The sequence below is a fragment of the Ictalurus punctatus genome, chromosome 18, assembly GCF_001660625.3.
Source record: "Ictalurus punctatus breed USDA103 chromosome 18, Coco_2.0, whole genome shotgun sequence".
Lineage (NCBI taxonomy): Eukaryota > Metazoa > Chordata > Actinopteri > Siluriformes > Ictaluridae > Ictalurus > Ictalurus punctatus.
Window position 1 is genome coordinate 5810965 of NC_030433.2, and position 16247 is coordinate 5827211.

At 36.8% G+C, this 16247-nt stretch overlaps 1 protein-coding gene across 1 annotated transcript; it reads left to right on the forward strand.

The window, feature by feature from the left end:
• The first annotated feature begins 3844 nt into the window (after positions 1 to 3844).
• On the forward strand, positions 3845 to 10980 carry gfi1b (growth factor independent 1B transcription repressor). Its single transcript, XM_017493462.3, has 7 exons — positions 3845 to 3951; positions 4618 to 4721; positions 6332 to 6517; positions 6743 to 6972; positions 7129 to 7266; positions 8735 to 8900; positions 9324 to 10980. Exons 2-7 carry the CDS (start codon positions 4625 to 4627, stop codon positions 9500 to 9502), a joined length of 996 nt encoding a protein of 331 aa, XP_017348951.1. The 5' UTR covers positions 3845 to 3951; positions 4618 to 4624; the 3' UTR covers positions 9503 to 10980.
• Positions 10981 to 16247: the final 5267 nt, after the last annotated feature.

A 16247-nucleotide genomic window follows, 5' to 3' on the forward strand; every position in this document is an offset into this window, starting at 1 on the left:
TGATGAGATAAAATAATCCTTAAGACTTATCACACATTATCAACACACAGAACCGAGTCGTGCCGTATTAAGCAACATCGGGATGATTTTACAAGCACATGTGTATTCGGTAATCCTCATCGTAATGTCGCATTTTGACGTAAAAAGTTTTCTACCCAATTCTGCATCTGGGTCCTAGGTTGTTTTTCCCAACAGGCGGAGGGATGCGATGCGGTTATGCGTTTTTTTTTGTTGTTTTTTTGGTCTTTTTAAACGCGCGACTCGAGCAATGTGCGCATGCGCGACTAATTAGTATAAATTCGAGTTTGTCGTCCAATTATGTGCAAATGGAAGGGAGTCAATAAGATATATTTTAAATGCAGCCCTCTGCAATTAGCTCCGGATTATGCAGCTATTTTAAACGACTGGTTTTATGCATCACATGGGTTTATTAAATTATATGTATAGTTTAGTTATTTACTAATATTTAATTCTTGGTTTTATTAAATTATCAGTATATACTGTAATGTTATAGTCTGCTGCACATGTAGTATAAGATGCATTATGTAAAGCTTACATATGGAATCAATGCATTTCTTCCACATGTTCCCCATCAAAATAGATGCAAAATGATATATAGACTTTAAAAAGGCAGGATATTCAATGCATTTTTGTTTTGTTAAAAAATACTTTTTAATATGCTGCTACTCTAATGTTATTATATTAAGAAAGGTTAAAATGTATACTACAGCAAGTGTGCATCTCTTAAAGATCCTGAAATGTTACCCGTTTGAACGTCCACTAAAATAATGTTTGCTTTAGATGTGTAAGGAATATGTTTTTTTATGTTATTTCGAGGCATAGAAAGCCTGTTTGGTGTATTAAAATAGAACCTGAAATTTCTGTTTTATACAACAACAGCAACAATAAATAAATAAATAAATGAATGAATGAATGAATGAATGAATGAATGAAATGTAATTCTCATTTCTTTCTGGTTATTTAGTGCATTTTATAGCTGCGTACTGCCCCCCTGTGGCTTAATGCTGTTACTACATATCTATATTTCCTATTTACTGCAGGCAGGCCTGTTTTCCAGGGTTTTCATCTCAGTGTTTGATAGCATTTGTTGCGTTTTAGAATACAGTCATCATATGGCCTATATTAAAAGAGCAAAATAAAAGTGGAAGGAAAGCTAATTACTTTTTTTGCAAGTTTCTTTTCTTGTATACACAGGACATTTAAACTGCTTGCCATTACTTACTCTTTTTCCAATCTTCAACTGTCCAATTTAGGTGAGTGTGTGCCATCTATAGCCACAGATTCCTGTTTGACATGCTGTGCATTCTGAGATTCATTTCTGCTCACCAAGGCTGTAAAGAGTGGTTATTTGAGTTATCAAAAGCTTTCCTGTCAGCTCCTGTCAGTCTGGCCCTGACCTCATTTATATGCAGAACTGCTGCTTCCTGGAGGTTTTTGGCTTTCTGCAGCATGAGTGTTGTCTGTGAAAATCACAGAAGATCAACAGTTATACATATTACAACCATGTCACAGTTAAAGTCACTGAGATAACATTTTTTCAAATTATGAAATTTGACGTGAACATTAACTGAAGCTCCTGACCTATATCTGCATGACAGCATGCACTGTGCTTCTGTCACATGATTGGCTAAAACTGCATGAATCTAGAGGTGTACAGGTGTTCCTAATAATGTGGACAGTTAGTGTACACACACACACACACACACACACACACACACACAAACCAGGAGTGTTTGACTTCCAGGAGGGTGACTCATATATATATATATATATATATATATATATATATATATATATATATATATATATATATATATATATATATATATATATATATATATATATATTCAGCAAAAAAAGAAATTGCCTTTCACATTCATCAAATTTCTTAATGTGTAATTATTTAAACATTCAACAGCTGAGACATAAACTGAACATGTTTCACAGACATTTGAGGAACAGAAATGGAATAATGAGTCCTTGAACAAAGGGGGGTTGGTATCAAAAGTAACAGTCAGTATCTGGTGGTCCCCAGCTGCTTTAAGTACTACAGTGAATCTCATCCTCATAGACTGCACCAGATTTCTCAGTTCTTGCTGTGAGATGTTACTCCACTCTTCCGCCGAGGCATCTACAAGTTCTCTATCACATCTGGGGGACATAAGCTTACATGTAATTTTCCACTGCAAGGATGATCAGCTGTCCTTCCTGTCTCCCTGTAGCACTGCATTACATTACAGACAGACTTACATTACAGACATTGCAGTTTATTGCTCTGGCCACATCTGCAGTCCTCATGCCTCACTGCAGCAGGCCTATGACATGTTCACGCAGGTGAGCAGGAACCCTAGACATCTTTCTTCTGGTGTTTATCAGAGTTAGTAGAAAGGTCTCTTTAGTGTCCTAAGTTATTGTAACTGTGACCTTAATCGCCTACCGCCTGTAAACTGTCCGTGTCTTAAGGACTGTTCCACAGGTGCATGTGCAATAATTGTTTATGGTTCATTCAACAAGCATGAAAAACATCGTTTAAACCCTTTCCAATAAAGTTCTGTAAATCTTATTTGGATTTTAGTTTCCTGAAAAAGGCACGTTTCTTTTTTTTCTTATTTCTTTTTGTTTCCTGAGTATAGTGTCAGTTACATCTCCATTGCAATACATCGCGCATTCCACAAGGTGTCGCCAAAAATCCGTTTATGTTGTAATTCATATTTCCATGCAATGAAAGAATATCGTACTGTTTTCCTTCTTTATTTTGAGTCACTATGAGTCTTATCACGCAGAGCAACAGTACAAGTAGTTTGTCGTGTAATTACATTAACAACAACATTAACATAGTAGAATAATTCATTCTATTCAAAATAAAAGTTTTAACTGTGTAAATTAACAGCGTCTGTTTAAAAAATAATAATAAAGCCTGGGTAATACAGTCATGAATTATATGATTTCATGTGAACTAAAGCTTCTGGAACAGGCTACTGTTTGGTGCAATATTTGCAATGGAATTGCGCGATTTTGGGACGGAGCCCACATCTTTATTTATCTTTATGAAATATACACAATTTCCGAAACGTCAAAACTCATTTGCACACTTTTTTGCAGCCTATAACCACAAATCAAATAGAATTTCCAGAGAATGAGTTGTGTTTTAAGACCGACTTGATTAAAACTTTTGGCTAACTGTAGCCAAAGCGAATAAAAGCAAGGTTAAACATGGCACACTCCAGCACTTCTGGTTTGGTGTGTATGTTTAAGAGGCGCGTTCAGGTGCTCCAATCACGTGTGTGGTCCTGAATGATCCATAATACTGTCCGCTTTGTAAATGTAATCTATAGAGAATAGATATCAAGATAAAACAAATTACTTTCGTTTATTAATGTATAGAGCCTAATGATAAGTAAATAAACAAATAAACAAACAAAGCAATCAATCAATTATAGACGGAAATTATTCATGTTAATTGAAATTAGGCTACTATTTGTTCACTTTTCTGTTATTAAAATTTTTCTATATTACGAGTTAAATTTATATTGCCTTTTATATAGCCTGAATAGATGATCTTTAGAATATAATCGAGTTTTCCAGACAAAAAACATGCTATTTAAATCTTTTAATAAACCAAGAAATAAAGCAGCCCAACACTCATATGCTTCGGTTTGCCTTAGCAAACTTAAATTTTTATAGGCGTCATTTTCTAAATAAAAATAATGTAAGGAATGTAAAGAAATTATTTGGAATACATCATTTCCCAGGCAGGCAAATGAGCCGCGAGTGCGCGCGCTGATTGGCTGAAAGCAGCGCAGTCAGATTCAGTGCAAAAACATTATCGGATTGAAAATCAGAGAGACGTAGACACACACACACACACACAAACACCAAACAGGGTTTATGACTTGGAGTAAGAAGCAAGAAGCAAGGGAAAATTTGAAGGTAAGAAATATTTCTTTTTAACCATGGACCTGCCATTTTTGGAAGAACAAAAATAGTCTCACTTATTATTTCATTAAATAGCTATAACCTGTTATGTTAATGGAGTATTTGCTCAACTTTAAAAAGGAGAAAAACGAGAAAAGTCTAGGTATAAACGCAAACAAAGCAAACAAAATAAAAACTGCTGATTCAGCATTTATTCGTGCGCGGGTTGTGTTTTTATGTGCATGCTTTGAGGAATGCATTTTGTTTAATATAGTAATATTTAATGTTTAATAGACAAAGTGCAATTAATGTAAGCATAATTAACGTCTGATTTAAATAATAATAATAATAATAATAATAATAATAATAATAATAATAATAATAATAATAATGACTGATTGGTTTCATTCTCCTCAACAATGCCTGAGAATCATCCACAATTACTCTTGGGGAAATTGAACAAATTTCACATATTACTCAAACTAATTATCTACAAAGTTAGTATTATAAATTTCTTATATATATATATATATATATATATATATATATATATATATATATATTAATAGCCTATGCAAAACTTTAACAAAACCAAATAAAAACTTAAAGAAAACCAAATAAAGCTGCATAAAAGACACAAATAAGCATTTGAGATTAATGCATTCTGTAATCTTCTCACAGCTTCACGATGCCGCGCTCGTTTTTGGTCAAAAGCAAAAAGTCCTGGTCTTATAATGCGCACCGTTCCGTGGACGCGGGTCCAAACGACGAACAAGCCAACACAGGTAGGTGACTGATGTTAATGCAGTTAACACTTTATTTAGGTGGGGGGGGTATTCATTTTTTCATCATGATTTTCTGTTAAGTGCGGCTGAGCTTTTGCGCACCACACACACACACACACACACACACACACACACACACATTTTAAACAATAATCTGATTTTCTATCAATTGTTTATGGTCCTTAACTGGTTTTGTTGTTGATTTACTGTCATTAACTCAGAAATGGTTCTGTTGAAAGAGTGTGTCGTGTCTGTTGAGGTCACTGGGATAACTGTGCGCGCCTCTTTTAACGGAACAGCTGGCATTGCGCATGAGAAAGAAAAAAAAAGAAAAAAAGAAAGAAAAGAAAAGAGTGTTGTGTAATTGGTGACTGCCACCAATCAAAGTTAACATGTGCTTTCAAAATTTTCTTTAAAATCCTCAAGCAGTCATGGCGAGTGTCAAGTTATAGCCAGTATTAAAAAGTTATAAAATAAATAAATAAATAAATAAATAAATAAATAAAGCGCATTCAAGCGACCCTTGGTTTAGACTCATCTGCAGCAGCATCATTACATTCACACTCTCAGAAATAAAGGTACGAAAGTATACTTTTCCTTGTACTGTTGCTGTGGGTGATGCGTGGTGGATGTATACTGTGTTTTACCTGGGAAAGTGACACATTTAATTAGCTTGTAAGAAGGTGAAAGTATTACATGAAATTAGTTTAAAAGGTTTCCACTTACTAAATATCCTCCTTGGTGGTAACAAGAACTACCACCATCTGGTACCTTTATTTATATGAGTGAACAGTAAAGTATTTCATGTTTTGTTTTTTCAGTTTTCAATAACTTTTACCAAATTTCCTCATTATTTACTTATATATCTTATATATCTATGCAAAGGGAATCAAACATGCTACACGCTCAGAAAAAAAGGGTACCAAACTGTATCGTTCCTTGGAGTAGCACACACTTTTAGTACCTTTAGTATGTATATTTGACTAGGACAGATACATGTGGTGTACTTTTAAAGCTTTATTTCTGTTCATCTTAAATCATTTCTAAAGATATAATACTGTATATTCATGTTTATTAAAAGTGCAAAACATGTATCCTTAAGTGTACAATTCCAGCAATGAGGAAAGGTACAGTTCATTACTATATTGTCTGAGAGTGTGTGTTTGAAATCCTCTAGTTTCCAACTTGGAGCAAGTCCAAGTTAGTTTGGGGATTTACCTGCATGAACAGAGAAGAACTCACCAATCCAGTCCAATCTATAGGGGTGTTAGCGAAAGAAATCAGTGATTATGATGCTCCAAACAAAACCACAGATGGACACAGTTAGTTTTAACCCAAGTCCAGGAAGAATGTAGTGACTGGATTAAATAATCCAGTTTTTTATTAATAATCCAATTAAATAATTGATAATAATTAAATAATCGAATTTATTTAACACTTCATACTCAGTTCTAATCCTTATCTATCCAACATGGTCACAGACATGCAAATTTGTACCTTATCTTATGACATCATCCAAACAAAACTAAAACAAAGTCAAGAACACTAAACAGTCATGAACCATATTTTATTTTATTTTTTTATTTCATCTCTGCATTTCATTTTTTCAGCTCCAGAACCTGCCCCATCAGAACCAAAGGAGCCAGACTCTCCCAAGAGGAAGCCACTGGATCTTGTCACAGAACCTGTTCACACAGACCCATACTCTTATGTGAAGCGGGAAAGCAAACCGGAGTGTCCCTTCCCGCTGCGCCCCGAGCAGTCAGTCATAGCTGGCCAGCCTTATTACATTTCTGGTAAGTGCTAAAACTGACTTGGCATGTCTACGCAAAAGGGACGACTGTTGACATCTCCATATCTCATTTTTGATCAGAGATCATGCTTTGGTCCGTTTTTTTTAGCTACGCTCGTTAAAAAGGTGTTTATGTTGCATTCCGGTCATGCGGGTACCCGCCTTAGCTAAACAATCAGAGGTGTTACCAAACACAGACTTGTTTTTTTTTTTTTTTTTTTTCCCTCAGAGCCTCAGATGGCAGAATTCCCTCCCTACTATAAGCCACCCTATGCCTGGGAGACCCTGCCTTCTCCGTATGACTTCAGGCAGCTGGGATTCCACTCATCCCTCCTACAGCACACAAGTAACCTCTATGGGTCTGAATTCAAGCAAAGCCCAGAAGATCAACAGCCTCTGGATTGCAGTACACACTACTCACCTACCTCCGATACCTACCACTGCATCACCTGTGACAAGGTGAACATAATAGTGGTGAACATAAGTTTCAGGTTCTTTTGAAACCCCAATTGCAGATCTTAGCTGGTGAAGTAAAACCAATAAAAAAAACAACCAATCAGAACCGTCTTTCTTTTTTAATATTAAGGATATTTCCATTCCTCTGGTCTCGTCCAGGTGTTCTCAACTCCTCATGGCCTGGAGGTCCACGTGAGACGTTCTCACAGCGGAACGCGACCCTTTGGTTGCAGCATCTGCAGAAAAACCTTCGGGCATGCCGTCAGCTTAGAGCAACACATGAACATCCACTCTCAGGTAACAACGCAACGACGGGCGAATTTGACTGCTCTCTGAATGATAAATAGTAGTTTACTATTACAGCATACAGTACACATGGCCAATTAAGTCCAAATTCACTGTTCTGATTTTAAAATACTTGACAACCTATTTTCCCTACATACATAAAAACTAGATACACAATTGCATATATACAGTATATTTGTGGTATTTTCATCAACATCTGCACAAATGGGATCGTAAAAAGGGGTGGAGTTACAGCTACAGTTAATACATTCTCAAGAGGGGTGGTTAGACGTACTGCAGCAATATCCAATTAAATCAGCTCGCATTCTTTTTAAAAACCAATTGCCTCATTTTCATACATTTTATGATACGATTTCATGTATTTAACGTCAATATTTCTGTGGAATACTTTAAAAAATGGGATCTTAGCAAAGGTATTTTGAATGAAAGGAAATGTACTAATATTTCTCATTAAGGACCTATAAGACTTATTCTAGACATATTTCCTCATTTCAAGCATGAAATGCTCTTTTTCTATTGGCTGATAATTTTTTTGAAATAAGTAACAATTATCTGAGTAGAATAAAATATTTTAAGCCAGAAATGAGTAAAAAATATATATATATTGAGAAATAGACTTAATAATCTTATACTATATCTAATAAAGAGAAATATTAGTTGAATTTGTCTATATTGAAGATATTTTTATATTAAGATACAATTTTTTTGCACATTTTCTTATGTGCTTTTTAAGATGCTCAGTCAAATGTGATTCTCTATTTATATTGAATTTATATGTCTATAATTGGTGAGAACAATAAAAAAAGGGGGGGTTGTTGTTTTTTGGGGGGGTATTCTTCTACATCTGATTATATTTATTATTTATTGATTGATTATTTGATGCATCTGTCAGATTCTAATTTGGTAAATTAAGAGTTTATTCCTATTTGTTATTGATAAAATAATGTATTCCTTTGTATTAACTGGTAGTTTGGTGACATTTTTTATGTGTATTTGGTGGCATAATTGGACCACATCCACTAAACTGGGTTGTAAGAAATAGGGCACCCATGTCAGTACAGATGCCTTCATTTCTGATCATGAGCAAAAAAAAGAAATAAACTGGTGTGAGTTTATACAAATGACCAAATACTAAATAGACCACAATGTCCTTGTATGAGGACATCACATTTTCTCTCAACTACTTTGTGTATACATCTTCTTAAGATCCGCATATGAGAACAGGGGTATTACATTTTCCCCAAACTTCTTCCTGGTTGAAGACATTGTTAAATTTCCATAGCTACTAGGTGCTAATACATGGAAAATGTAAAGTTAAACTACAAAGCATAAATTAGTTTGGGTCTTAAGAGGACATACCACCAAATTATGCTTGAGTCTACATGAAAATAGTGTCTTATTTGTTATACAAGGAAATCTGGTTTGATTTTTTTTTTTATGTAAATGTGTGCACACAAAGGAAAGAAGTTTCGAGTGCAAAATGTGCGGGAAGACGTTCAAACGTTCCTCAACCCTGTCTACACACCTGCTGATCCACTCAGACACTCGGCCATACCCCTGCCAGTACTGTGGCAAGAGGTTTCATCAAAAATCCGACATGAAGAAACATACCTATATCCACACAGGTAAGCAAAGCAAGAGAACGAGATAGGAATCAATCCTGGACAGCTTTGATGTTTCGAAGCTGCTTTGTTTCCCAGGAGCATGTTTCCAAGAGTAAAATTTCAACAGATAAATCAAGAAAAGAAGCTAAACAAATGTATGGCTCATTTGCATATCTGATTGTACTGCTTTGCTCAGGTCTCTGTGAAAGCTTCCTCTTTCGTGGCAGGCTGTATTGCTTCCAGTGAACCCGTGGAAATCTGGATTGCACGCAAATCTTTCTTTGGTGTTGACTTTAAGCAAAGATTTTAATTTAAGTCTTGTTTGGAGCCATTTCGTTTCTTTTCTGGTTATTTCCTCTGGCAAAACACCTCCATGAAACAAAAATGCTTCATTCTGTGCAGGTAGAAGATCAGTAATGTTTTGTGTTTCAATGACTTGAACAGGTGAGAAGCCACACAAGTGCCAGGTGTGTGGCAAGGCGTTCAGCCAAAGCTCCAACCTCATCACGCACAGCCGCAAACACACGGGCTTCAAGCCTTTTGGCTGCGAGATCTGCTCCAAGGGCTTCCAGAGGAAAGTGGACCTCCGCAGACACCATGAGAGCCAGCACGGCCTCAAGTGACCTAAAGTGAGGAAGGTGGACAACAGGCGGCAAGAAGGCCAGGACAGTGAGAAATTAAATAAGAAGAGGACAACAGAGATATAAGTCAGTTATGAATCATGAATCACCTCTTCAAAATCAATATTAACTGAAGTAATTATTTATTTGCCATGTCCCTCTATACCCATAAGTAGGGCTTTTGGTAAATTTTGGCTCCCTTGGCAGGATAATGCAATGCTCACCCATACCCTCCATTGGTGTGTATTTCGTTCTACAGGATCCATCTACCTGTGGCCCTTGAAAGCATTTTAAACATGGTTTAAAATGGTAACGCTTTAGAAAAAGATTAATGAGTGGTAATGTTTATGAATAAAATATTCACTGATATTTTATATAAATAATATTTAAGTGAGTTGTAAATTTATCCAAACACATGTAATATTTATGAAATGTGTGGTGTTACTTATACTCAGAAGGACAGCGAATATGTGAATAAAGTTTTTTTTTTCTTTATAAACCAAAACAGCTTCTAATCAATCAAATGAAAACACAGTAAATGTGTAACCTTGGAGTGATTTGGCAAATCAAAAGCAGAATGTCATATATGGACATGTGTAAACGTATAAGTTCTCTCGCTAACCTAACAGCTGAAATTGAAATGAAAGACAAAATTGGCCTGGAAAGGTTGTGCTGAGTGTGTTTGTTTTCGCGTGTCCGCCCTGTAGAGGATCCGGATGCTTAGTTCCCGTTGGCTTTGCAGTCGTTGGTGAAGTCTTTTGCCAGAGGCAAGGTGAAATCTCTGTGAGCTAGAGTGTCATATGAATGTGTACCTGGAACTCTGGTATGCAAATTACCTGCCGAGCAGGTTTGTAAACTTCAAGGGACTGAATAAATGGACTTCACAGCCTGGTGAAAAAGGGGAGGGAAAAATTAGCTTTAACATAAATTCCATTATACTTCTCTTTAAATACTAAAAATACACACACACATACATACACACACACACACACAGACAGACACACACAAGCCAGGAGTGTTTGACTTCCAGGAGGGTGACTCACGTAAAAGATTTACATATGTTAGATTTTTTAGTAAACTGACAGTACAAACAAGGGGATAAAAAAAATCACATGAGCTTTAGTCCTCTGAGAGTTCTGGATAAGAATCTTGTGTTAGCACAAGCGCTTTAGTCCCACTGTTAAAGAACAGTAAGAGAGAGATTTACAGACACTCCCGTCACTCCCATCAATCCAGCTCCAGCTGCTTTGACAAACAAATTCTTGATGACACCGCTACACACGCACAGGCTTTCTCAAACAAAAGAGACAGTTAGGAAAATCCCACATCAGCACGATACGTCCTTTTCAGACGCTCAATTTCCTTGTCATGGTTTGGACTGTTATTTGTAGCAACTGTAGTGCAACTATGATTTTTTTTTTTAAAAATTGATTACATTGGCAATTCTTCTAAAAAGAAAATTTAATAAAACCACTATCTGATTTGTGTTGTGAAAAAGCTTGCTTGGTTTTTGAGATATTTTACTACGTCAATAGCTGGGATTGATGTCACTGAGAATTTTAGTTCTAAAAAAAAAAATTTGTACAACACAAATCACAAACAAAAAAAAAGAAACAAATTATATTAATCTGGATCGAATTTCTGTTTGGTTTTAGTCAAAATGTTTACACATGACTTCAAAATGTTTACACATGACTTACACATGAATTTTCTAATGACTTTATATAATGTAGATGATCAATATGGTGCTGCAAATGGACGTTCGGTTTGCAGTCAATGCTAAGTGTAAACACAGTCAAAATTTCATCACAGAATCTGCTAGTAAGTCTTGCATCTGTTTGTGTCAAAGTGCATGCTTCTACAATCAGAAAGAGATTGCACAAATTTTACCTGCATGGGTGACGTGCCAGGAAATGGTCTTTGCTGTCTAAAAAGAACATTACAGCAAGACTACAGTTTGCCAATAAGCATATAGGCAAAGACCAGGCCTTTTGGAATAATGTGCTCTGGACAGACGAATCAAAGATAGAGTTGTTTGGCCACAGTAACAGCAGACGTTTGATACAGAATCAAAGACAGCTTTTCAGGAGAAGCACCTCATACCAACTATGAAGCACGGTGGTGGAAATGTTATGGTTTGGGGTTGCTTCGCTGCATCAGGGTCTGGACAGCTTGCATTCATTGATTCAATTAGGAATTCTACATCATATCAAAGAGTGCTTGAATATAATGTGAGGCCATGTGTCTGAAAGTTGAAGTTGAACCGAAAGTGGACCGTTCAACAGGATAATGATCCTAAGCACACTAGCAAATCCACCAAGGAATGGCTCATAAAGAAGAAATGGGGGATTATGGAATGGCCTAGTCAAAACCCAGATTTTAATCCCATTGAAATGTTGTTGGGCGGGGGGTTGCTAAAACAGGCAGTACATGCAAGAAAACCCTCAAACATCTTGCAGCTAAAAGAATATTACATGGTAGAGTGGTCAAAAATTCCAGCAATATGCAATTATGCAAAACACCTACAAGAAGTTATTTCTGTTAAAGGGGGCAATACTAGCTTCTGAGTCCACAGGTGAGTTTACTTTTTCCACAGAGGAATATCACATCAGTGAATATTTCTGTTGAATAAATGATTGAAAAAGCTCATTTCCCTTGTGGTTTTGTTCAGGTATATCAACTGTATTAATAGGCACTGTTTCAAAGAGAATCAAATGTTTGCTTGTCCAAATATGTCAAAAAAGGCAACAATATACATGGGGTGTACTTATTTTTCTATATGACTGTATGTGGCAGTAGTACAATGCATGATTATGCAGATACAAGTTAAGAGCTTCACATCAAACATAAGAATGGGAACAAATTGTGATCTTAGTGACTTTGACCATGGCATGATTACTGGCACCATATTGGCTGGTGGAAAAATCCACCAAGCAATAGGTTTGTGGGTCGAAACGCCTTGTTAATGAGAGAGATCAGAGAAGAATATCCACTCTTTACAACCTTGGTGAGCAGAAAAGCATCTCAAAGCACATAATATGTCGAGCCTTGAAGTGAACGTGCTGCAACAGCAGAAGACTTCATCAGGTTCCACTCCTGTCAGCCAGGAACAGGAATCTGGCACCATAGTGGGCACAGTTGAGGACTGAAAAAAGCAATTTTGTTTTAGATGCAGTGCCAACTTCATGGAGGTTTTCTGCAAAACAAGCACGGGAACTTTGTGGTGCAAATTTATAAATCTAATTTGTGCATTAGTGTTACGTAAGCACTCAAATAACTGCTATTCAACTTCAACCTGGATCCTTAAACCTGGCTCCTAGCTGTTGCCTGTGAAAGAAGGGAAGATTGAAAAGAAAAAAATCAGTGTGCAAAGGGAAACTGACAATACCTCTTTTTTGGTAGTTGGTAAACAAATCTGTGGTGCCTATGCAAATGACTGTTTATGTATTAACCTGGCACCAGGGTCTACAAACAGACAGTTACACCTGCATCCTGGTCCAAAGCCATAGATCAAATCAAAATGGCCCACAGGCAGCCAAGTGGAAGAGTGTGACGGACAGGGTGGGAACGAGTCAGTGCTCTGGTCTGGGTGGTTGGAAGGGAAATAAAGGGGACAGAAGAAAACCTGTCCGTTACTTCCTTGTGTGTGTGTGTGTGTGTGTGTGTGTGTGTGTCAGGATCTCACAATATGTGTAGTGACATGATGAGTGTTGCATTATGTTAAAGTCATACCATGGCTTTGTAAATATTTGAATAAAACATACAGGGATTATACACATGGCCACATGTGTAATGTTAGACTGTTTTTCCCACCAGTTTAAATCTCTTGAAGAAAACGCAAGATTTCGTGATTTTGTAACGCATAAAGAGACAAATTTGGATCAGATCAAATGTGTCAGGTGTTGGGGACATGGCAAAAGAGCCAAAAACTGTTAAACCCTCAGGAAACAAGGGCGTAAATCATAACATGGGGTTAAAAAACAACCTACAAACACATATCCTTGCTTAATGCCAGCATGTGCTCAAAAATCCCCTCAGCTCCTCACAACCCACAACTAATTAACAAAAGTTTATAGTGTGTCAACACTATTCAGCAAGAAATATAGATGTTATGAAGACATTTGCTATGGTTCCACAGAGAGGACGATGGAGCAAGGATAAAGAGAAACAGGGGCGAGATAGAGAAATTTGTTTAGCAAATGAGCCTTATGCAAACCAGTCTGGCTGAGCTCCTGCTCAGTGGGTGTATTTTGTTCGAGGCAGTGGAGCAGGCGTGAGTGCTTATCAAGGAATATCAAGGATGAAATTAAGCCTTTAAAGAAAGAACAACTGCCACAGAACTGTTTATAAGTAATGCGGGTGGGATGTGTGTGTGTGTGGGGGGGTGCTATTAACTTTAAATTGCATTTGAATTACATTAATCGCGTTGCAGCTTGCTACAAGTTCATTTAAAGTTAAACAAATCATATTTTATTTCTCTCATTTCAGCACATTCGTTCAAACCTTTCTCAAGTCTGTATTATTTAGTCATAGATTAGCTTTCCTGGGAACTACCAGCTAAACTCAGATGAACCTGCAGCTGGTGTTGCTGATGGAAATCTTCCTATGTATATGCACGCACAGTTATGTATGAGCATTGAATAATCTCCAAGGATGCTAAAACGGGATGTGATCACCGCTGAGTCACTTGATTATTTTAAATATCAATCTATTAAGCACCTTTATACCACAACGCTGTTGAATTCTCAGTTTTGATTGGTCAGAAAGTGTTGATTCTCCGGTATTGGTTTTCCGTAACAGCAGCTCTGACAGTAGTTCCGGCTGTAAAGTAATCTAATTTATTATTGCTTCTATGGGAACGACTTGCACTGTGTTGCACAGCTTTCTTTGAGGAGACACTTACGTAGCATTTACATAAGGAGTCTCCAGTGTCAGAGTAAGTCTAGACCTCTTATGTAAAACATTTTCTACGTAGAAAAATACAGCTGAGCTTTTCCTTATTAAAATTCCCAAGAGTTCTTTTAGGTCATCTATTGAAACCCATAGTGCCTAATGAACAATGACATCATTTAAACATTAGACACTTTTACCTGTAACTTAATAGATAAATAGCACCTGTTTAGACCTTCCCAAGCTTCAGAGCACTGAGTAAACGGCTAACAGTTACAGATAAAAAGCCTGTAAGTGTGTTTTATGAGTGGAGAGATGGCCAGAAACCCATAGATTACCAGAGAGGCATGGACAGAGATAAGAGGCAATCTTTATTTCAATCCAGTGAGACAAGTCTAAAAAGAAGCACGGGAATAACTGACACTTGCTTCTTCTTGCAGCAGAAGATTTATTCATTCCACAGTTCTTATAAATTTACTTTTGTGGAAGCAATAATGTCAAAAAGACCTGATGAAGAGCTTAGTGGCAGCTAATGTCTCTTTTCTGGACACAGGAAATGTATACAGCTGGGTGGCACTGGGTGATATTACATGATTGACAACTATTAAGCAAAAGCGGATAAGACTTTCCTTTTTCACTCTGTGAGAGAAAGCACTGACAGCTTTAACCCTGCTTTTGGGGTTAAAACAACCAAACACACCAACAATCAAACGCAGCCTCCAATGATGGAGCAGGATATTAGAATTAAAATTATATGTCATTTCACATGACAAAGAGACATACGTAAGACGCAAAAGACAGAGCTTTGAGAGAAACTCTAAGAGAACGAAGCCTAACAGTGAAATCTGGAGCTTGCAGGCCTCAGGGAACAGGCTAGTCTCTGATGACGAGAACGCTCTTATCTGGCCCGGGTCAGGCTCTAACGGCCAGAACACTGTAGCTGTGTTCAGGGAGGAGCTGTAGTCAGAGCTCAGAGATAGAACCATGAGCGAGAGTAATCAGTGAACAACAGAGCTCCGAGGACAGATCCTCCTCTCTTCACACACATAAGCACTCACACCACAGATTGGCACAGCCCAGTTTTTACGCTTCCTCCATCAGCACGGCTGGCCTCCATCTCCTCAAGCTTAAAGTTACATAAGAATGAGTAGGAAGCCGCAGCTCCTTATCTTAGTCCAAGAGCAAGAGCAATTTGATGGATGAATTGTGGCATGCCCAAAAATATATCCCTTATGTGATGCTGGAGTCAGCTGTCATGCGTTAAACAAAAACTTCACGTTTTCAACAATCACACACACACACACACACACACACACACACAAAAAAAAAAAGGAAAAGCATGCCAGATCATGCTTTGATGGAGAAATATGGAGAAATGACTTGACAGATTTTCAGTGTGAGGACTAATATTGAGGCAGGCTAAATAATGGTCACACACTAACTGGGTCTAATTGTATTAACACTTTTTAATAGACACAATACAACTGGGTTCTTGTTCTTTCCTTGTGGAGAAATAATCCACACTATTTTCAAAACCTCATTTGAATTTACTTAAGTATTTTCTTTTTTTTCTTTCTTAGATTTTCTATTTTAATTATTTTTGCTAAGGTAATTGTAACTGTATCTTGAAAAGGGAAAACATTAAATTAGGGGAAAATAAGAGAATAGAATTTTTAAAATTAATTTTGCCATATATTTCCACATCTAGATTTTTTTCGGATCTCTGCAAGAACCCTATTGTCAAATTTGGTTTTAAGATTGTTTTCTTTCCTATAATTTGATCTCATGCTCATTACACAAATTACAGAATGATGCATGTGTTAAAGAATATATTAGTACGTCCTGGTAAAAAGCAGTA